Source organism: Pelophylax lessonae, assembly GCF_965119305.1.
Source record: "Pelophylax lessonae genome assembly, chromosome: 1".
Classification (NCBI taxonomy): Eukaryota; Metazoa; Chordata; class Amphibia; order Anura; family Ranidae; genus Pelophylax; species Pelophylax lessonae.
The window spans coordinates 629374753-629398400 of NC_138768.1; the positions used below are offsets into that span (position 1 = coordinate 629374753).

General features: G+C 43.5%; 1 protein-coding gene across 11 annotated transcripts in view; it reads left to right on the forward strand.

The window, feature by feature from the left end:
* Positions 1–23648, forward strand: part of BLTP1 (bridge-like lipid transfer protein family member 1) — a 754177-nt gene that overhangs the window by 574800 nt on the left and 155729 nt on the right. For 5 of the 11 annotated variants that reach the window (XM_082243836.1, XM_082243839.1, XM_082243842.1 and 2 more), the window contains 7 exons: positions 7881–8078; positions 8300–8430; positions 9239–9362; positions 9454–9563; positions 10680–10770; positions 17292–17357; positions 19745–19986. In XM_082243836.1, the coding sequence (XP_082099962.1) occupies positions 7881–8078; positions 8300–8430; positions 9239–9362; positions 9454–9563; positions 10680–10770; positions 17292–17357; positions 19745–19986 (962 nt within the window). The remainder of the gene's footprint in view (positions 1–7880; positions 8079–8299; positions 8431–9238; positions 9363–9453; positions 9564–10679; positions 10771–17291; positions 17358–19744; positions 19987–23648) is intronic. The other 6 variants (XM_082243845.1, XM_082243837.1, XM_082243843.1 and 3 more) reach the window with 5 other exon arrangements.

The following is a 23648-nucleotide window of genomic DNA, read 5'->3' on the forward strand; positions in this document are numbered from 1 at the left end:
GGTGCCTACTAGAATTGTGTACAATTTCGATGAAAATGCTTTTTTGTCTTCAATATTGTAGGCATTATATAGGCATGCACTTGTTTAATTTATACACAAGCAGGATACTATAGCTTTTAAGGATAGATTCAATTTGTGAATCTCTGAAAGCTGAGTGAGAAATCTCAGAAACCAGTTGGTCATGGCTAAACAGATACATTAGCCTTTTCTGTTGTGCTATTTAGAAGCATATGTTCTCTGACTTCTTAATAAAGCTTACTGACACTTATATTGAACAGACTGGCTCCTAAATTAGTTTGACACTTATTTACTAAGTTACTGACATTTTACAATCTTAGGGTAAATTTTTTCTATATATATATTTTTATTTACTTTTAGGGAAGTATTTATATAAAAAAAAGGCGTATAGCAGTTTGCCTGGTGAAAGTGCATGCACATTTGTTCTGTGAGTATGAGGTAAAAATCAAATGCTATTAGGCTATTTTATTTTTGGGGCAAACATTTTTCACTGATTTAAAACCGATACCATTTCTCTTTCATTCATTGAAGGACACAGCTCCATATCTTCTTGATCGATGGGTTTATGCTGCTCTCCATAGGAGTAGGACACTAGGCGGAAAGAAATTTGACCACTCCTATAGGGCAATCCCAGGGGGTATACTCCCACTTCCTGCTATAGGATTTCAGTTTTTTTTTTCTACCTAGTCAGGAGTAAGGACCTAGTTGCTTGGGATTAAATTTTTATTTTTTTATTTTATTTTCTGTTTCTGAACTACAATCAATTCTGTTCCTACGAGAACTACAATCAATTCTGTTCTTGTGAGAACTACAATCAACTGTCGGACTGGGCGACGGACTGGATATCCTAGATCCTTATGGTCTTCCCAGTCTGGCCAGTGAGCGAGACCCGACCTTAGCTCCACGCTGGGTTGGCCGTGATATAGCCCCACTGGATCGGGGCTGGCCGGCGAGTTAAAGGTCCCGCAAGAACACATAGTCCTGGTCAGGATCCTAGTCATGATCTAAATCACAGCGTACCTCTAGCCCGCAGCACCCCCATGCCAAGATGGTGGGTGGTCTGTCTGGAGTGCAGTAAGTAGTGCCCCCCTCCTGCCCCTTTGGTGGTCCCTCGGGGTGGACGTGGACCACCCCCTGGGTTGGTCAGACCCCTGAGTGCCCTTCCTTCACACTTTACGCTTCCCCTTAATATCAGGGACCCTCTGCGGACCACCCCCCATACCTAACTCCCCACCCTACTGGGTCTGCGTCCATGCACCCTGTGTTTTCTGATAGTGAGGATGATTCCTCTTCCACTACAGTCACGCATGAAAAGGCGCTGGTGGATGCATTGATTGTATCAGAGCGGGAAACTTTAAAATGAGAGGATACAGATACTACTGCGTCGGCTGCAGTTTGGTACCCACAGAACCTCCAAGGCGGCAAAGGTATTCACCTTTCCCGCCTGTTTCGACAACATTGTCGCAAGTAAGTGGGGTTTCACCAAACACATGCTTTGCTAGAAGGTATCCGTCCACGCCACAAACACGTTTTTTTTGGGGGGGTGTTCCTGGTGGGGGTCCCTAGCGGGGGGCCCCCCTTGCTGTCCAACTGTATCTGGTGGTCCTTGGAGGGTCCCAGGAGCCGCGTAGCAAGGGGTGCAGCCGCCATCTTGTTGTGGATTCAAGAGCCGGCCCCTCCGGGACCGCAGACAAGCTCACTTCTGCCTGAAGGGACGCTCTCGACGGTATTTGAGGTGGGGGGGGACGTCTTCGCTTTTTTTATGGATCCGTGGACCTTCTGGATTCAAGACAAGTGGGTCCATGAGTTGATTCGGTCTGGGTACAAGATCGAGTTTCGGTCCTTGCCTCCGGCAAGGTTCTTTCCTTCCAATCAGCGTTTGTCCGCAGATCGTTTACAAGGTATTCTTGAGGCGGTATAGGATCTGCTCTCACAGGGGCTCATTGTACCAGTTCTGGAAACGGAATGCTTTCAGGGGTTCCCAGGAAGGAAGGCATTTCAAATGGAATCCATTTGCATGGTGGTGGCATCCCTTCATCAAGGGGATTTCCTGGCCTCTATCAATATCAAGGATGCTTACCTTTATATCCCAATATATGTCGGGCATCAGCGTTTCCTTCGCTTTCCCGTGGGAGAGGAGCTTTATCAATTTGTGGCATTACCCTTTGGTCTTTTGCCTCGGCTCCTCGGGTGTTAACAAAAGTTTTGGCCCCAGTGTTGGCTTTACTGAGGCAGAAGGGGATTGCTGGGGTACCTGGAATGTAGACATTTTGGTGCAAACTTTGAGTTTAAATGGAAACTGAATTTCCGAAAATCTGTTCTGTTTTCATCCACAAAACTTGACTATCTGGGCCTGACCCTGGACATGACCTTAGCCCGGGTGTTTCTTCCAGAGGTGAAACTAAAGAAGTTGCAGAATGCGACACGGCTCCTGTTTTCCAACCGGGATCATCCCTCAGGTCTTGCATGCAAGTGCTGGGCCTGATGGTCTCCACCTTCGAGGCGGTTCCATTTGCTCAGTTCCATACCAAGTCTCTATAGAAGGAGGCTCTTGTCAAATGGAACACGAATCCACAGGCTCTAGACAATCTCATCCTGTTGATCCGGAGTACGAGGGGATCCCTGATCTATTGGCTCTGCTCTCCGGTGCTTCTCCCCCTGTACTGGACGGTGGTCACAACGGATGCCAGCCTCTCCAGATGGGAAGGTTTTTTGGGTACGGATCCTGCTCAGGGGGTTTGGACTCGGGAGGAGTCCAGTCTGCCGATCGATATCCTGGAAATTCCGGCGATCAGGCTTTGCCTGATTCATTGGATGGATCGTCTGCAGGGGCACCCGATGAGGATTCAATTGGACAATGCCATGGCCGCGGCATATGTCAGTCATCAAGGAGGTACCAAAAGTGCCTTAGCGGCCTGGGAAGTAGCCGGCATTCTAAGATGGGCAGAGCGCTTTGTTCCAGCCATCTCTGCCGTACATATTACAGGGGTGGAAAATTGGCAGGCAGATTACCTCAGTCAGCAGAAGTTAGATCAGGGAGAATAGTCTCTCCACCAGGAGGTGTTTCATCAACTGCCTCAGGTGGGGGACTCATGATGTGGACATGTTGGCCTCTCGTCTCAACGGGAAGGTGCAGAGGTTCGTAGCAAGGTCTGGGGGATCCTCTGGCCGACGCCACAGATGCTCTTGTAGCTCCTTGGAGCCAATATTGTCTAATGTACAGTGGCGGCCTGTGCATAGGGGGCGCCAGGGCCCTAAAAAAAGAAAAAAAAAATTTACAAAAAGAGCAATAAAGTTTTTAAAAAAAATTGCGTTCGCTGGCCTATGTGGAGGCTGTGGGGGGGGGGGGGGGGGGGTTTACGACCCAGAAAGGCGCCGATTGGCTGCCTTCTGGGGGCGTAACCTGGGCGCAGGGCACTGCGCTAGGACACCCCCACTTTCGTGATATCCTTGCTGTGATTGGTCCAGTCTCCAGCCTGGACCAATCATCATCCAGGACATCCCGCTGACGTCGCAATGGGGGCGGTGCCGGTGCGTGCCTCAGTCACTCACCGTCACCGCCGCTCACCTTCCCGCCGGTTCCCGCCGCAGAGAAGAAGAGAGGCCGAGATGAGGGAGAAGCCGCTCACCTTCCCGTCGCCGCAGAAGAGGACGAAATATCGAGGAGGGGAGAAGCCGCCGCCGGGAGCCGAGCCGCCGCCAGGTAAGTGCATTAAATTGAAGGGAGCACGCACGCTGGTCTCTGCATTGATTGGGGGACAATGCTGTGGGCACTCTGCAATCATTGGGGGACAATGCTGTGGCACTCTGCAATCATTGGGGGACAATGCTGTGGTCACTCTGCAATCATTGGGGTACAATGCTGTGGGCACTCTGCAATCGTTGGGGTACAGTGCTGTGGGCACTCTGCAATCATTGGGGTACAATGCTGTGGGCACTCTGCAATCATTGGGGTACAATGCTGTGGGCACTCTGCAATCATTGGGGTACAATTCTGTGGCACTCTGCAATCATTGGGGTACAATGCTGTGGCACTCTGCAATCATTGGGGGACAATGCTGTGGCACTCTGCAACCATTGGGGGACAATGCTGTGGCACTTTGCAATCATTGAAGTACAATGCTGTGGGTACTCTGCAATCATTGGGGACAATGCTGTGGCCCTCTGCAATCATTGGGGACAATGCTGTGGCGCTCTGCAGTGATTGGGGACAATGCTGTGGCGCTCTGCAGTGATTGGGGACAATGCTGTGGCGCTCTGCAGTGATTGGGGACAATGCTGTGGCGCTCTGCATTGAAAAGGGCTCGCACGCTGAACTCTGCATTGATGGGGGCACGGAACAGTGTTCATTGCATTGAAGGGGGCACAACACAGTTGCATTGAAGGGGGCACGCATGATGAACTCTGCATTGTGGGGGCACAGCACAGTGTTTATTGCATTGAAGGGGTCACAGCACAGTGTTTATTGCATTGAAGGGGTCACAGCACAGTGTTTTTTGCATTGAAGGGGGCACAGCACATTGTTCATTGCATTGAAGGGGGCACAGCACAGTTGCATTGAAGGGGGCATGCACGCTGAACTCTGCATTGTGGGGGCACAGCACAGTGTTCATTGCATTGAAGGGGTCACAGCACAGTGTTTATTGCATTGAAGGGGCTCACAGCACATTGTTCATTGCATTGAAGGGGGCACAGCACAGTTGCATTGAAGGGGGCATGCACGCTGAACTCTGCATTGTGGGGGCACAGCACAGTGTTTATTGCATTGAAGGGGTCACAGCACAGTGTTCATTGCATTGAAGGGGGCACAGCACAGTTGCATTGAAGGGGGCATGCACGCTGAACTCTGCATTGTGGGGGCACAGCACAGTGTTTATTGCATTGAAGGGGTCACAGCACAGTGTTTATTGCATTGAAGGGGCTCACAGCACATTGTTCATTGCATTGAAGGGGCTCACAGCACATTGTTCATTGCATTGAAGGGGGCACAGCACAGTTGCATTGAAGGGGGCATGCACGCTGAACTCTGCATTGTGGGGGCACAGCACAGTGTTCATTGCATTGAAGGGGGCACAGCACAGTGTTTATTGCATTGAAGGGGGCACAGCACAGTGTTTATTGCATTGAAGGGGGCATAGCACCGTGTTCATTGCATTGAAGGGGGCACAGCACAGTGTTCATTGCATTGAAAGGGGGCATGTACGCTGGTCTCTGCATTGAAAGGGGGCATGTACGCTGGTCACTGCATTGAAAGGGGGCATGTACGCTGGTCTCTGCATTGAAAGGGGGGATATACCATCTCCTGTACCATGACCTGTGCCATGCCTATACCATATCTGTGCCATGCCTATACCATATTTGTGCCATGCCGATACCATATCTGTGCCATGCCTATACCATCTCCTGTACCATCACCTGTGCCATGCCTGTACCATCACCTATGCCATGCCTATACCATCACCTGTGCCATGCCTGTACCATGACTTCAAAGTCACGCAATTTTTTACTGCGTTTTTTGGCGCGAAGCAATACCTATTACATTTTTCTTTTTGCGCCCCCCCCCCAAAAAAATTTTGAGCACCAGCCGCCACTGCTAATGTACGCATTTCCTCTGCTGACTCTTCTGCCAACACTTCTGTGTAGGATCGAAGCAGAAGGGATTCCGGTCATCCTAGTGGTACTGGACCGCCTTGCAGGTCTTGGTACACAGACCTAGTATGGCTGGTCACCGATGTCCCTTGGAGACTCTCTCTCAGAGAAGATCTGTTAGCTCAAGTACCGATCTTCCATCCTGCTTTATAGTTGTTGGCTTTTACAGCCTGGCTATTGAAAGATTGAGGGGTGTCTAAATCGTTGATTCCTAGGTTGTTAAAAGATAGAAAATCTTCTAGGAAGATTTATCATTGAGTCTGGAAGGCGTACATTACTTGCTGTGAGTCTCTGGGGGGGTTTCCCCCTGTTTTTTTCTCTAGGTCTCGTGTCTTGGAGTTTCTCCAACGAGGTGTAGCTCAGCGTTTGGCCTTGGGTACCATCAAAGGCCAGATATCGGCCCTGGCAATTTTCTTTCAATGCCCGTTGGCCACAAATTCCTTGGTTTAAATTTTTGTTCAGGGGGTCCACCACCTGGCTCCCCCTGTGAGGTCTCTGTTGCCTCCTTGGGACCTCAATTTGGTGATGTCAATTCTTCAGAAACCGCCATTTGAAAATATTTGCGAGATCCCTCTGCACACTTTGACACAGAAGGTAGCTCTCTTGTTGGCTATTACTTCTGCACTCAGGGTGTCTGAGATGGCTGCATTGTCCTGTCGTTCACCTTACCTGGTGGTTCACAGAGACAAGGTGGTGCTTCTTACCTGTCAGGTGTTTCTTCCTAAAGTCGTCTCTAGTTTCCATTTATATGAAGACATTGTGTTGCCTTCTCTGTGTCCTAAGCCTTAGCATCCTAAAGAGATTGCCTTACATTCTTTAGATGTGGTTAGGGCAATCAGGGTGTACCTGGCAGTGACTGAGTCGTTCGGGAAATTGGATTCTCTGTCCTTATGGGTGGACCCCGTAAGGTGATGGCCGCGTCTGCTGCAACCATTTCCAGATGGATCATACAGACCGTGGTGCAGGCCTATTCCTTTTAGGGTCAGGATCCTCCGTTCCCTAGTTTGGCGCGTTCTACGAGGGCGCTTAGTGCCTCTTGGGCCTTCCGTCCTCAGGCGTCAGTGATGCAGGTATGCAAGGCAGCCATATGGTCGTCTGTGCACAGTTTCACAGAATGTTATAAGTTGGATGTGTTGGCATCTGCAGATGCTTCTATTGGCCGCAAGGTTTTGCAGGCCACTGATGGAGAGGTTATGTCCTCTTTGAGGGTGTTATTGGTTATTTTTGTCAGGTGAGCTCCACTTGTTATTGGTTGATCTCTTGTTTTGCCTGGTTGGCTATGTTTAGCCTTTGGGAAGTGTGCTTTTCCTTGCTGTGTTATTCCCACCCCTCATATTGACACTGCTTTGGGACGTCCCATCGGTCAAGAAGATATGGAGCTGTGTCTGCCAATGAATGAAAAAGAAAACTGGATTTTTGTCTTGCCGTAAAATCCTTTTCTCTGATGTTCATTGACTGACACAGCACCTGCCCTTCTATTGAGTTGGGTTTTTTGTTCTTCTGACACTGCTTGTTACAAAACTGAAGTCCTAAAGCAGGAAGTGGGAGTATACCCCCTGAGACTGCCCACTACTCCCATCGAGAGCAGCATAAACCCATTGGTCAAGAAGATATGGAGCTGAGTCTGACAATGAACAACAGAGAAAAGGATTTTACGGTAAGACAAAGATCCAGTTATTTGGCCATTAAATGGTGCTAAGTATTATAGGAATTTCCAATGATATGTGATGCCAACTAGTGGCCAAATTAAATGTTTTCCATTTTAACACCACATGAACTAGCCTCATAACATTTGTTTTTTGCCCTATTGGCACAGAATTAATGTAGATTCACTTTCACTAAGCAAAGTACTATATATATATATATATATATATATATATATATATATATATATATATATATATATAATTTTATTTTTTTTTTTAATACACCCCTTATTGTTGTCACTCACTGTCAGGTGCTCATTATTAACTAGAGGGTTTTGTGTGCGTAAGTCTGGAGGTGTGCATACTGTTGTATGACAGAAATATAGCCCCTCAATAGAGCCACTAAAGACTTTGGTTTAAAATACTCCCTCTATGCTCTCCTTTCATAATTTTTATCTTTGCTAATTTTCCTCCATTACTTTCTTCTAAACTTTGCAAGGTAGTTGCTTCATCAATTTAGTATATTACTGGATTGTCGGAGAACTAACCATAATGTTTACTGTCCAGAATTCAGAAGCAGTTTTTATAAATGGAGAAAGCCACAAGCCTACCCTTGGCCAGCGACTTGTAAATCACCTACTTGGCCTGAACCACAAACGTCAACGTTACTCAGTCCCTGCAGATTATCTCTCTGGTTCAAAAATATCTGACTCCGGTCCTGTCAGTAAACACACAAGCGCAAGCAGGTCTCGCTCATGGGCAAATGTATGTAAAAAAAAAAAAAAAGAAAAATAAATAAAGTAAAATAAAGATGGTCTTCAAATCAACCCACATCATTTAATTGGGTGAATTGTATAAGGAATGAAATCTGTACTAAATCTATGATTATTGCATGCCTAACTCACAGGGAGATTGGTTTCATTTGATCAAGTTAATATATCCTTGTGTTTTGAAAAATTAGTATGTAACAAATTATATTTTCCTAGGAGACTGTTGATCATAGACGACCTGGGCAGCTTGGAAGCCAGAGTGCTGATCCAAGAGGAAGGAAATTTGTGAAACGCTTGGTTGATATACGAGAACTCAATGAACAAGCCAAAGTTATTGATGATCTGAAGTAAGCAGCTTTTACAGGAATATAGTTTAGTATATCTGGAAAATATATAATTCATGCAAAAACATATTCCCTAGCTATTGCTGTGACTGTTGCACATGTGTATTATATCCTATGATATGCACAAGAACTGGGTAGTAAACACAATAAATCAAAGGTAACAGCTTGGAGAACATGTAATCAAAGCATGTTAAATCCCCTAGCTGTATGCTGTTGTATGTATTTTCTCATATTTACATGGGACTCTTGTGGCTGCTCTAGTTTGTTCCCACAATCCAAAAATTTAGCAGCAAATGAACGGTCTTTTGTGTCATTTTTTTTTCTTTGTTGGTTAGACTGGATGGTCTTTCCTCAAGCAGATTAATTATGTAATTTGGCCCCCGGTTGTGAAGTGTTCTTTCTTGTATTATGGAGCTGCTGAAGAAACATCAGATCATAAGCTCCACAGGGGAAAACACTGATCCGATAGTGAAAGTGTAAACTAGTATGTCAGTACTATACGATAATGGCAAATATTTGCACTTCATTTGGTATTGGTAGATGAAAAGCAATGCTCACCTGCATATACCCTGTGATCCTTATTCTTTTTTAATATCTGCCGTCCAACCCTACTCAGAAGATATTAGCACTTTTCAATAATTTTCATATTATTTTCATATTTAGAAGTGATTTTAGGTTTTCTGTCAAATATGCATGGCAGTGTGTGTACAGATATGAAAGAGCATTTTAGACATAATGGCTCAATATCATACTGAAAATAATGTATTAAATGTTGACATTGAAACTAATTAGGCATGCTGTTTTTTGTAAGAAAACTTGGGGCAAGTGAAGGAACCATAAACCAGGAAATTCAGCGCTATCAACACTTGGAGTCAGTGGCAGTAAATGACATCCGTAGAGATGTTCGAAAGAAGCTGCGCAGATCTAGCATGAGGGTAGGTTGCTGGAGAGCATTTAAATGTATATAATACAATATTGTTAAGTTGTTAAGAAGATTTTTACTTGTTTAAATTCTCTCTCCACTAGGCAGCCTCCTTGAAAGATAAATGGGGTCTTGGATATAAACCAAGCTACAATCGTTCCAAGAGTATCACTGCTTCCGGAAGACCACCTCTGAAACGAACAGAAAGAGCCAGGTACATGATGCTTTATACTCTCAAGGGTTTAACATATTAATTCAGTTTCTTTAAAGGAGTTGTAAAGTCAGAAGGTTTTTTTTTATCTTAATGCATTCCTATACATTAAGATAAAAAGCCTTCTGTGTGTAGTAGCCTCCCCAGCACCTCCTTATACTTACCTTAGCCCCCTCTCTATCCAGCGATGTCCACGAGTGTCTCACCCCTCCAAAACTCTCCCTCCTGATTGGACACAGCTGCGGCGCTATTGGCTCCTGCAGCTGTCAATTAAAGTCAGTTAGCCAATCAGGAGAGATAGGGGGCGGGGCTGAATGGCAGCTCCCTGTCTGAATCTCTGCTCCGGTGCCCCCAGGTGCTCTGTGCAAAACCAACTGCGCATATGAGGTAAGTATAACATGTTTGTTATTTTTTTTTTTTAAAACGAGACTTTACAATTACTTTAACTGTGTTAAGAATTATGTGCACAGTAGCAGAAGAAATAGGAGTGTATACAGTCGTGGGCCCAACAACTCACTTGGTTGCCATTTTTTCTTTTTTTTTTTTATATGCTTCAAATGAAAAAGTGAGTCTTTTGTATGCTCAAGTTTAAAAAAAAAAAAAAAGACCAAATTATCTATTTTGAGATACATTTTTCTTCTACAAACCATAGGGATTATATTTAAGTACCATGGTGCTTTTCTTATACCATGCATGCCTTTATTCACAGCAGTTTATCATCTTGCTGACATTATTGAATGTGCACATGCTAGTGCAACAACTTGTTCTACTTGCCCGTGTGGGATTAGAGCATGCTAAATAGGGGCATCAGCAGTTTTCTGTGTTCTTGGTAGTTTTTATGCAGTGGTGTAGCATGATTTTTTAAGCACAAACAGTAATATGCACAATGAAGCTTTTGCCCAACTAACACGTAGATATCAACTTGTAATAGACAATATATAGTTCTTTGCAAGTATATTGTTAATGCTGATAACCTTTTGCTTCTAAACTAATCTTCTAAATTGATGTGTATCCCTTCTGGTGATTTTTGTCAAGCTTGTTACTTTCTTTACCCTGAAGTATTTTTAACTGTCATTATACCTGGAGAAAGAAATCATATATATTTGCTTTCCTGTTTAGTTCTAGAGTAGATGGTGAAGAGCTTCCAGAAATTCGTATTGAAGCTGCTTCTCCTGCAGGTCCAAGAGTAACATTCAACATTCAGGATAGTGTAAGTATAATGCTCAAACTTAAATGGCCCATCTCACCAGAATCTGAGCTTGTGCTCCTATTGGTTGGTTACAAAGTTATTAAGTATTTGCCTATAATTTACATATTACTGTAGAGGTTATAGTGTGCTATTGTAAACAAATGGGTAGGGCACAGTCTTAAGTTGGGCTGCAGGAGATAAGATCACTTGCTTGTGAAAAACCAGGTAATTGCAGGAGGTGGGGTCCACTCTGTGTTAGTACATGGAAGATTCAGAATCCCCGTAAAATGATTAAAAAGCGTGCTCATTTCAAAAAATGGATTCTTTATTACAGACTTACCTGTAAAATCCATTTCTTGAAGTACATCATGGGACACTGAGCCATAAATCATAACATATGGGTTATATAGCCACCTACAGGTGAAGGACACTGGCAACCAATCAGAAAGGATGCTCCCCTATATTAACCCTCCCACACGGGAAGCACTTCAGTTTTGTAGCAAGCAATAAAGGCTTCATAGTAGAGGGGAGGGACCTCTGTGTCCCGTGAATTATTTCAAGAAATGGATTTTACAGGTAAGTCTGTATTAAAAAATCAATTTTTCTTTTTGTACATCACGGGACACAGAGCCATAAATCAGAACATATGGAATGTCCCAAAGCAATGCATCTGAGGGGAGGGGGACACCAAAACATACCACCATCCGACTACAAAAAGGATTACACCACTGCCTGCAGAACACTGCAGCCAAATGCAGATTCCTCCTGGGTCCCAACATCCACTTGATAGAAATGAGTGAACGCATGCACAGGCGACCAGGTTGTGGCCTTGCAAATCTGAGCCATAGAGGCTTGATGCCCAAGAGGAACCTACTCCTCTGGTCGAATATGCCTTTACAGGAAAAGGTGGAACCTTCCCTTCTAAACCATATGCCTGGGTAATACCCTGGCGACTCCAATGAGAAATCGTAGACTTAGATGCTGCCAACCCCTTCCTTACGAATCCGAGCTGATTTCTCTAAGTAAAACTTGCGTGCACGCATTACATCAAGAGAATGCAGTAACTTTTCCTCCTCTGATTGAGGATCTGGAAAAAAGGAAGGCAGTATAATGTTCTGATTCAAATAAAAAGCGGACACACCTTGGGCAAAAAACCTGGGTGTGGACATAGAATCACCTATTTTGATGAAAAATCAAGAATGGCTCTTTACAAGAAAGAGCTGCTAGTTCAGATACCCTTCTAGCTAAAGTTTTTGCAATCAAAAGACCAGTTTTCTGGTTAAAAGAACCAGGGGAGCCTGCCCCAGAGGCTCAGAAGGCTGTTTTTGTAAAACTGTCAGCACCAAATTTAAGTCCAAAGGACACAATGGTGGCTTCACAGGCGGAAGCAAACGTAACATTCCCCAGATGAAGGTCTGAACCAAACGAATGGGAAGTGATCGTTTCTTGGAAGAAAACCGATAAGGCTGAAATTTGCTCTTTAATAGTGCTCAAGGCTCATTTCATATCTATCCCTGCTTGAAGGAAAGCTAGAATTTTCCCAATGATATATTTGCGGGGATGCCATTTCCTGGCTTCACACCAGGCAATGTAGGATTTCCAGACCCTGTAATAAATGTTTCTAGAGACTGGTTTCCTAGCGTTTTTCAGCGTATGAACTGCATGACCAGATACACTCCGCTCCTTCGAGATTAAGGCTTCAATGGCCAATCCGTCAAATTTAGAGACTGTACAGCAGGGTGTAATATAAGATCTTGAGAGTGTAGGTCCGAACGCATTGGAAGAGCCCAAGGCCTCGTCACTGTCAACCCTTGGATTTGTGCATACCAAACCCTCTTCGGCCATGCCGGAGCTACCAGAATTACTGGTTTTCCCTCTAGCTGGATCCTGCGCAACAGACGCTGTATCAGCTGCACCAGAGGAAAGGCATAAATCAGGGAATACTCCTTCCAAGGAGTCACCAAAGCATCCACTCCGACTGCGAGTGGATCCCTGGTCCTGGACACAAATCTATTCAACTTGTTGAACCTGGATGCCAACAGAACTACGTCTGGGACCCCCCAGCGTAGGCAGATTGATTGAAAAATCTCAGGATATAAGGACCCTTCCCCCGGAAACATCTGTCGACAGCTCAAAAAATCTGACTACCAGTTCTCTATTCCTGGAATAACAACTTCTGTCAGGCATGGCACAAACTTCTCTGCCCAGGATAGGATGATATCCACCTCTTTCTTAGCTGACTGACTCTTTGTGCCTCCTTGATGGTTGATATAAGCCATGGCTGTGGCATTGTTGGATTGCACCCTGATAGGGTGACCCCGAAGTCTGGGCGTCCAGAATTTCAAAGCCTTACTGGCTGCTCGGATTTCCAGAATGTTGATGGGGAAGCGTCTCTCTACCCAAGACCATTTCCCCTGGACATTGGCTTTCTCCAGAACCGCTCCCCAGCCGGAGAGACTGGCACCTCTAGTCACCACTTTCCAGGTCACTGGAAGAAAGGATTTCACCTTCTGAAGATTTCTGGTCAACAACCCACAATTCAGACCCTGACATACTCTTGGTACCAGAGACATGAGACAGTCCAGAGACTGAACCCTTCCGGTCCATGTAGACAGAATGTTGTTCTGTAAGGGTCTGGCATGGAATTGAGCATAGGGAATTGCCTCAAATGCGGACACCATCTTCCCTAGTAACATCATGCAAAGATGTATAGAAGGATATCTCAGCCTTACTATGGACCGAACCAGATCCTTCAGGTCTGTGACCTTTCTTGTTGGCAAGAATATCTTTGCCTGTACCGTGTCCACAAGAAGACCCAGATATTCCAGACGCTGAACCTGCTGTAATGCTGACTTTGCCAAGTTCAGTATCCAACCCAGACGTTCTAGGAACTGTACTGTCTGGAGGACATTTCGGCTTAGAGCTGAAGCCAATCGATCTATTAGTAATCAAATGATACAGCACTACTTATGCATAATAAATAGTACACATGTGCAAAATAAGCCAAGTTATAAGGTGCATGCAGTATATTAAAGTGCTAAAATGTGCAATATACTCATATAATTGTGCAAAAAAGATGCAAACAAATCACTCATAAGGTGCACTAATAAATAAATGTCCATGTAAAGTGCATTAACAGTTCATACTAATTTCTTCACATCCCAAAAGGTGCAAAACTTGGCAAATAAGGTGCTTAAAAGTGCTTGTGCTTCCTCCACCACATAACGATGGCCTTTCACCTCAAGGTACCACTTAGTACTTAATATGCCGGGCTAATCTCCACTTATATGGCTACCACCACATTCATAAATGCTGCACATGAAAACAGCTAGTCTTCCTGTTCTAACAACGTCGATTTGGGGTTACCAGGTGCAGATTTATCTGTACCTGATAACCCCAAATCTACGTTGTTAGAACAGGAAGACACGCCACATTCCCCCGCCATACGCCTTTTTCTGACATCAAATCTGGGAATAGCTTTTTTCATATGCAGCATATATGAATGTGGTAGTAGCCATATAAGTGGAGATTAGCCAAGCATACTAAGTGGTTAAAGGAACGATTTTAGATACGGTGGTGCGGCTTATTTTATTACCTCATGGGAACAGCTGATTAGACCTTGTGGTGAAACACAGGTCTAACCTTGAGGTGAGAGGGCCATCTTTATGTGGTGGAGGAAGAACGAGCACTTTTAAGCACCTTATTTGCCAAGTTTTGCACCTTTTGGGACGTGAAGAAATTATTATGAACTATTGATGCACTTTACATGGACATTTATTTATTAGTGCACCTTATGAGTGATTTGTTTACATTTCTTTTGCACAATTATGTGAGTATATTGCAAATTTTAGCACTTTAATATACTGCATGCACATTATAACTTGGCTTATTTTGCACATGATGAGCCTGGGATAGAGGCACGTGAAGATATGCATATTTGATGCCTATGGATGCTAGAAATTCCTCTCCCTGCAGGGATGCTATGACTGAATGAATTGACTCCATACAGAAAGTACAAACGTTCAGAAACTGGTTTAGAGCTTTGAGATCCAGAATAGGTCTCACATCTCCGCTTGGTTTGGAGATTATGAACAGGTTTGAGTAAAAATCCCTGAATCTTTCGTTCTCTGGCGGAACATTCATTATCGCTCTTTGAGCCCTCAGTTGGTCTAACGCCAGAAGGAGAGACCTTCTTTTTAGGGGATCTGTCAGTATACTTGACCTTATAAACCGAAGATCTGGGAACACCCAAAATTCCAGTTTGTACCCCTGTGAAATGGTGGAAATAACCCAGTTGTCTTGGATCGTTTTAACCCAAACCTTTGAGAACTGCTGCAGCCTTCCCCCCACCCAAGTGAGTGGGGGCGCCCCTTCACAGAGTAGGCTTAGAGGAAGACTTGGCTGATCTCTGGGCCCAGGGCTTTTTCTGACCCTGCCCTGAAGGCTTGGTTCAGGTCCTGGAATTAGGTCTGTGGATCTTAAAAGGACACTTGCTCTTCCTTTTCACAGGTAGCAATGTACTCCACCCCCCGAGATCTTTTGGATAAATGTATCCAAATCGTCACCAAAAATACTTTCTCCCTGAAAAGGGAAGCCAGCCGGATCTGTCCCGGTTCGCACTTACCTTTTAGAAGAAATACTTTCTTTGAAAATTTCTTCTCCAACGATGCACTGCGCCGGCCCCGCCGTCACTTCCGGGGCTGCAGCGTCATCCCTGCACAGCTACTGGGCATGCCCAGAAGCTGTTTAGCAAGGTATGACGCGCCTGCACCGGAACTGACGTCAGGGCCGGTGCAGGCGCATTGATTCCTGGGAGCGATGACGTTCAGCTCCCAGGAATCATTGCAAAGCGGAAGTGACGGCGCGGGCCGCGGCCGCCGAGGGAGGAAGTGGAAGAAAGGTGAGTATATTTTTCTGCAATTACAAGGTAAGTAAAAAAAAAAAATCTTAATTATCCATTTCTGTTTCAGGTGACCTAGAAGCAAGCGGATGGCCCAAAATCAACTATGTCGATTTTTTGGCCGGAACTCCGCTTTAACCAAAGGATTCTGCACATATGCACTGTCATCAGAGCAACTCGTGACATTTGCCTTATGGAGTCCTTAAGCGTATCCACTGCGAAACATAAAGTGCGAGGTAGAGCTGACCGATCTTTCACAGACTCTCCTTGAGAAGGAACTGTCTTGGACACTTGCTTCATACTGTCTTTTAAAGACTGACAAACTCCTATGACCGCTACTGCTGGTTGTATCGCAGGTCCTGCAACCGCAAAGGAGGCTTTCAATAAAGATTCCAACTTCTTATCTGCTGGATCTTTAAAAACCTGGGCATTATCCATAGAGCAGGTTAAACTCTCGTTAACCGAAGAAATGGCAGCATCCATTTCTTAGTAAACTTTTTCCTCCATGCGGCGTACGCCTGTATTTAAAGGCAAAGATTCTCTCTTGCGCGTGAATGGCCTTCGCCACAAACACGCTATCAAGGGAGGAGACATACATGCGGGCGCTTATGCACCAAGGCGAAAACAGCAACCACATGGGGTTGAGAGCAGCTTAGGCTGAATTTTGTTTGTCACAGCTGATACCCTTCAGGTGATCAGCCCAGGGCAAGAAAACAGTGTGATAACAATAAGCAAAGAAATAACGTTTTAAACAAACTTTTCATCATTTCCACATCTGCACAAGCTCATATAATCACAATTGCTATAAATGGCACATTTAATCCCAGAGGAAAAGCCAGAGCTGTCAACAAGATGTATTTTGCACAGCTTAACATCCACAGTCATGCACACATTGGTTTGTCACAGCTGATACCTATCAGGTTATCAGCACAGGGTGAACACAGTGTGTCAGAAAAAACGAGCACAGAAATAATGCTTAAAAAGATGTATTTTTTCATAGCTTAACATCCATAGTCTCATGCACACATTGGTTTGTCACAGCTGATACCTATCAGTTGATCCGCACAGGGTGAAAAAGAAGCACAGAAATAATGCTTAACAGGATGTATTTTGCCTAGGCTTAACATCCTTAGTCTCATTCAGAGACTCACATGGCACTCGGTCTCTGTTATCTTTTTAAAGGGAACAATGCATAAAATATTTACAATTTGCAATTATGCCAGCAATTTTTACCTTCAAGGTTTGCTGAATAGGTAAATATTTTAAATTGGACTCATCAGCCTGCCGCAAGATTCTGTATGAACCGGAATCCAATCTTCACCCGTCACGACCAGTGTGGGAGGGGTTATATAGGGGGTCACCCTTTCTTATTGGTTGCCAGTGTCCTTCACCTGTAGGTAGCTATATAACCCATATGTTATAATTTATGGCTCTGTGTCCGGTGATGTACGCAAAGAAACCAAGTTTTTTAATTTCAGTTTATTTTTATTTACAAAGTTGATTTTATAGGGTGGCATCTTAGATACATTTATGATTTCATCCCCTAATGTAAGTTTTATCTTTGTATTACATCTGTTGGTTTATGAGTGTTATCTAAAATCAAGTGTTTTTAATTTTTTTTTTTCTTTTTCAATAAATGAAGTTAAATAAAACAGTTTTAGGGATAAATCGTCAATCTCGCAGTTCTTTGGAGGAAGGGTATTTCAAGGTATTTGTAAATTTCACACTAACTTCATGCAAATGTTAATTACTTTTAATCTTTACCACCTGAAATGTAAGCAGAATGTGCATCAATTCGTTTTATTCAATGCCGGTGCTAACACAAACGCTCAGTAGCTCAGTTTTATGTATTTGTTTAATATCAGTGGGCAAATGCATCTGTCTGTAAGAACCTCTAAAATCCCCATGGGCATATAGATTATAAATAAAAGTTTTAGTAAAGTTTAGTTTTTTTTTGTTTTGTTTTTTTTAATGATAAACATGTCATACTTACCTGCCCTATGCAGTGGTTTTGCATGGAGCAGCCCCAATCCTCCTCTTCTCGGGTCCCCCGCAGGTGCTCCTTGGGTCCTCACCCTTGACCAGTGCCCCCAGTAGCAAGCTGCTTGCTATGGGGGCACTGGTGCTAGCTCCCAAGCCCCGCTCTATGTGTCCATAAGACAAACAGAGCCATGGCTCCCAGCTCTCTCAATGAGGAGAGAGAAACCTAGGACAATCAAGGCTCCCGTGCTCATTGCTAGATTGAGAGGGGACTTATGTGAGTACCGGGGGGGTTGGGGGTCAGAGGGGGGAGCAGCACATAGAAGGTTTTTTACCTTCATGCATTGAATGCATGAAGGTGACAAACTTCTTCCGCCTTTACAATCATTTGAAGTTACTTTATAGACCTGCTCCCAGTTGGTCCAAACAACAAATACACTACATATAAATGTGGTAAACAAGGCAATGTGTAAGGTACAAGGGTTTACAGATTAAAGTTAAAAATAACCTGAACTGTTGTAGCTGACTAAATGGTAAAAATCAGGGGGCAATATAGTAAATACCATTCTGAAGGCATCCTGCAGCTGATCATTTCCCCATTACTGACTTCTATTTCTCATTTTACACTGTGTCTTTGTGTGGAGAAAGCCATCTTGGAAAAAGAAGGGCTTTGCTTCCTCACATCAGAGCTTCCCACAGATGACAATTTGATGACTGATGGGGGGGAAATTCAAGAAGATTGTTGCACCACAAGTTCTCAAGTTCAACTTCCTCTCTTGCAAGGAGAACAGTTCAACAGCAAGTAGGGAAATTGCCGCATCTCATGAGCAGTCAGTGGCAGCAGTGACTTCGATTACACAACCCTTTCCTTCACAGAAAATGTGCTGCTATTTTCAAGGTGGAACTCAAGGCAGAACAAATATGCAGTTTAGTTTTAGGCAACAGTTCACAGAAAGCTTATTGGGGAACTGGTGGGAGTGCAGAGAAGGGCATTCAAATTGATAAGAGGCATGTAGGACCTCAGCTATGAGGGAATATTAGTTGAACTCAATTTATTCTCCCTTGAGAAGCGGCATTCTACATGGTGATATAATCTCCATATCAAAACTTGTCCAAATAATAAGCTTGGTTTTAAAGTTATTTACTTTAAGGTCATTACAAACAATAAGAGGGTCCTCTTTGCGACTGAAAAAAAAGAGGTTTAACCTCAGCATACAGAAAGGTTTTTCTACAGTAAGAGCTTTGAAAATGCTGAATAGTCTCCCTAGTTCAAGCCAGCTCAGTTGATTGTTTCAAAACATGCTGGATGCATTCCTAAATGCACAAAATATAGCTGGATATTATCATTTTCAAGTAATAACACCAGAGATTGCTGATCCAGTAAATATTCAATTGCTTTAGCATATCAGGAATTATTTTTTTCCCTTGGTGGAACAAATTAAACCATGCTTTAATGTTTTTTTGCCTTTCTCTGGATCAACTGTGGGTATAAGGTTCTTTACATTGAGGTTTTTAATATTTATTCATTTTTATTTTTTATTTGTAATGGGAGAAGCCAGTGAGATGGGAGAAGCCTACTCCGGTAGGGGTAGGCTTCTCCCATCTCACTCAAATAACTCAAATATAACATAGGTTTTTAGAGAGCCTAACCAGATAAGGTTAATTATACAAGGGCACTGAATTTTGTCCATTGATGAAACAACAAATGCATCTCATTGCCGGCAGTAAAAATATGTTGCTGTACAATTTGCTACATATATTTGCATGAACAGTTTCTTTTACTAATAGACCTTTGATTTTCAGGACATCTTGGTGATTCAAACTACAATTTTTACTACTGCAGCGCTTTCATTTTTATTTACTCTCGGTGGCTGGGTGTCCTCCATAACTGTGTGCTTTTATTGATCACAACATTAACCCATCCCATCTCTTCCATTGCTCACCAGCTCATTTTTGTCTTTCATTACGGAAATTCTTGGGATTTTCCAACTGTTTTACCTATCAGTCTGGCGGTGTTTTTGAATTACCTGACAATTTTATTCCTGGTAATGAGAGCTAAACACTGCCATATAACTGTTTTTTTTTGTTGTTGTTTTTCTTTTCCCCCTTAAACAGTTTCCAGAGGAGGTAGATGGTGATCTGTTGTCAGTTACCATTGATGGTCCATCTCATTACTCATCCATTAGTGATGGTGCACATCCCGTGTTCAGTTCCCCAAACACCCCACTAGTGTTTTCACCAGGCATTCCTTTCCAGACTGAAGAAAAGAGAGAAGACACTTCTTCCTCATCCTCTGAGGAGTCTGAAAAAGAAGAAGACCATGAAAGGGAGAAGATGTATATTTACAGGAAACCTCAGTGAGTATTCTATTTTAATTTAATATTTAGTGGTCTAAATGAGCAGTTGTAAGACTAATTTGTAATCCCATTTAATAGGAGTTATTTTTTATATTTCCCTATTTAGCTACAGGTTTCTCATGCTTGTTGTCATTTTTTTTTTGTGACAATCATATTTTTTCCTGTGTTTGACATAATACCTTTCCCTTGAAGCAGCAAATTACTAAACGGAAAGGATGAATATCTTTGTCAGCTGCAGACATCAAAATTAAAATGAATCTCTTATCAAATTATGTATGTACAAGCAAAAAGTGAATAGGAAGCAAGCATTTTGCAGATAGGCAGAGAAGCTGTAAATTATATTTTTAATTTTATACATGTACAGATATATTTGCGAGAACATAAGAGGTTTGGGACTTTGAATGAGGTACATACAAATTGTGTAAGAAGGAAAAAGGTTTGGGACTTTAAATGAGGCGTGTAACCAACACTTGGTATATTGCATGTAGACATGGCATACATTAGAGTACACAAATTAATATTGTTACGAACAATTATTTTGATGGGTAGTCTCATCAGCAAATTAAAAAAAAATAATAAAAAATAATAATTGCTCCACTTCATAAAATAAATTATATACATCCATGATACAGGTGAGCCATAACCCACTAATGGGGATATGTGAGATTGAGAGCCGATTTGTGGAAAATCATAATCAAGTTACAATGTTGGTCTGTGATAAACAAAAATAAGTATAAAGACAAACATCGAAATACATGATTAAAACAGAAAGATTAGACTCTGTATTTCTCTATGCATTTCTTGGAATTCACTTCACTTCCTCAGGAGCAGGCGCAATTAATGTGTCTACAAAAAACGTATATATATCAACAACAGTGTATCTGAATGATTTGCAAACAATGTATTGAAGAAACCAAATTAGACCGATGCCCTTCACAAGTTATTACTTACAAATCAGCTCTTAACTGCTGACATATGGTGTATAGGACCAAGGGCCATCTAGGAGGGTCTGTACCAGGAACTGTGGGAGTGATACCCATGCACGTTTGATAGCGATGCGAGGACTGCAGGGAGAGTGCAAATCTCCATGGGGGGAATGTATATGATGTACATAGTTGTAATGCAAATATGTTAATTATTTGGGTGACATATATAGTGTGGCTGATGGTTGGAGCCCAAATAAAGGAAAGGAAAGAACCAATGGAGTGAGTGTGGTCGTGTGCTAAAATATTAAATAAATGTGTGATAGGATAGAGAATCCACCATAGCCTAAACAGTGAACACTAGTTATATGTGCAGAGTATGTGAGGAGAAAAGAACAGAAATAAAAATTGAAATAGTGTCAGAATGTGAAACCCAAAAACCCCACAGGGATCTTATAAAGATCAGTCCTGGTGTGTGTGAAAAACATTGAGTCAATTGACCACCAACTGGTTTAGTTTATGTTGTCTGTTATGTCCATGATAAAAGGTACAGTGCCAGATATGCCCAAAAAAAGTGCAAGTGACGATGCAGTCCCAAAGAGGAGGTATAAATATACCGCCTTTAAAATGTAATTCCGGGCAGCTCCCAGCGTCATGCGGATGTTCTTAACGAGGAGGTGCATCATCACCTAAACTGTTGTTGCCGATCAAGTGTTTGGCGCCAAAGAATATTACAGATTTATGTATAAAACCCATAAGAAAACTAGTGGTTGGGTAACTTTGTAAAACAGAAGCCTTTAGGAGCCCATTCACGCCTATTCATTTTAAATCCTGTCAATACATGTCCATAGGTTAGTCATTGTTTTATACTATTTGCAAGAAAAGCTATGAATCCATCCTCACAGCCCAAACTGAGAATGTGGTATGCAATCTCCTGCAAATATAACCACTCGGGTCCCACATTCTTCTCCCTGCTTGGGTCTGAAAAGCACCCATAACAACTTTCTCCTTTACTAAAAAGCAGCTATCAACCTGTCCTTTTCCTGGTAAGCAGCCTAGTGTTCGAAACTCTTGGTTGACTCATGATGTTACTACAGGATCAGAGTCAGAAAATGTCAGGCATAGAAAATAACTTAGAACAAAGTGTAATTTTTCTTTCGTTCATTGACGGACACAGCTCCTGATTCTTTCTAACCATTGGGTTATACTGCCCCCTACAGGAGTAGAACACTAGGCAGGAAAAAGCTTGACTAAGCCTATGGGCAGTCCCAGGGGGTATACACCCACTCTCAGCTATAGGCACCCAGTTTTTTTTTTTCTGCCTAGTCAGAAGTAAGGGCCTAGTTCCTTGCTGGGATCTCTGGTTCTGGCAATTTTTTATTTTTAAATGGAATTTTTTCCTATCTTTCTTATTTTGTTCTTGTGAGAATCTACAATCAATTGCTGGACTGGGCGACGGACTGGATAATCTATATTTAGAGGGTCCCCCCAGTCTGGCCAGCGAGCCCATGCAGACCACAGCTCCATGCTAGGTCGGTTTCAACATAGCCCCACTAAACAGGGGCTTGCCCGCAAGTTAAATGTCTTGCGAGGACGCATAAGACCTGGCCTCAGCCTGAGTCGCAGCGTTTCTCCTGGCCGACAGCACCCACATTACTATAGAGCGATGGTCTGTCTGGAGCGGTGCCCACCCTGTTCTTTGTATGGTAAGTAGCTGCCCCCCCCCTCTACTCCTGGAGGGTTTTGGGGTGGACGTGGACCCCTCCCTGGCACTTGTCCCCCTCCTTCCCCCCAGCCCCGCTAAAACTTTGGTTGTCACTGTGGGTCTTTTGACCCGTGGGTACGCGCCTCACGCAGCCGGATCTGGCCGAAAGTTTAGGCCACGGCTTAGCTCCCTACTAGTAGGAGGCATTATCCTGTTCACCTTATTCACAGGTGATTCACAGGTTTAAGGTAGTGCTTCGCCCCTGTGCGCCATTCCCTCCTAAGGTGGTCTCTGACTGTCATTTGAATGAAGACATTGTGTTGCCTTCCCTGTGTCCCAGGCTAAGGAAATTACCTTGCTTGTTTTGGATTTGGTCCAGGCAATTAGGGTGTACCTGGCAGCTACAAGTCTTTTTGCAAGTCAGACTCTATTTGTGCTCACAGACGGATCTCGCAAAGGGTTGTCCGCTTCTTCTGCGACCATTCCTACATGGATCAGACAGACGGTGGTTCAGGCTTTTTGCATCAGAGGTCAGGTTCCTCCTTTCCCTGTCAAGGAGCACTCTACTAGGGAGCCTAGTGTCTCCTGGGCTTCCCTCATCAAGCGTCAGTGACGCAGGTTTGCATGGCGCCCACCTGGTTGTCGGTGCACACTTTTACAAAATTTTTATAAAGTGGATGTGTTGGCATCTGCGGATGCTTCTTTTGGCTGCAAAGTTTTGCTGGCTGCTGTTTAGAGGACCTGGTTCTCTTTGAGGGTGAATTGGTTATTCAGGGGAGCTCCAGTTGTTTATGGTTGAGCTTCATGTAACCTGGTTGGCTATAGTTAGCCTTGGAAATTTTGTTCTGCTTTTTTCCCACCCCTTATGTTTAACAATGCTTTGGGACATCTCAATGTTTAAGAAGAATCAGGAGCTGTGTCCATCAATGAACAAAAGAAAAAATGGGATTTCTCTATTGGTCATTGACAGACGCAGCTCCATATAATTCTTGACCATTGGGTGTATGCTGCCCCCTACAGGAGTAGAACTCTAG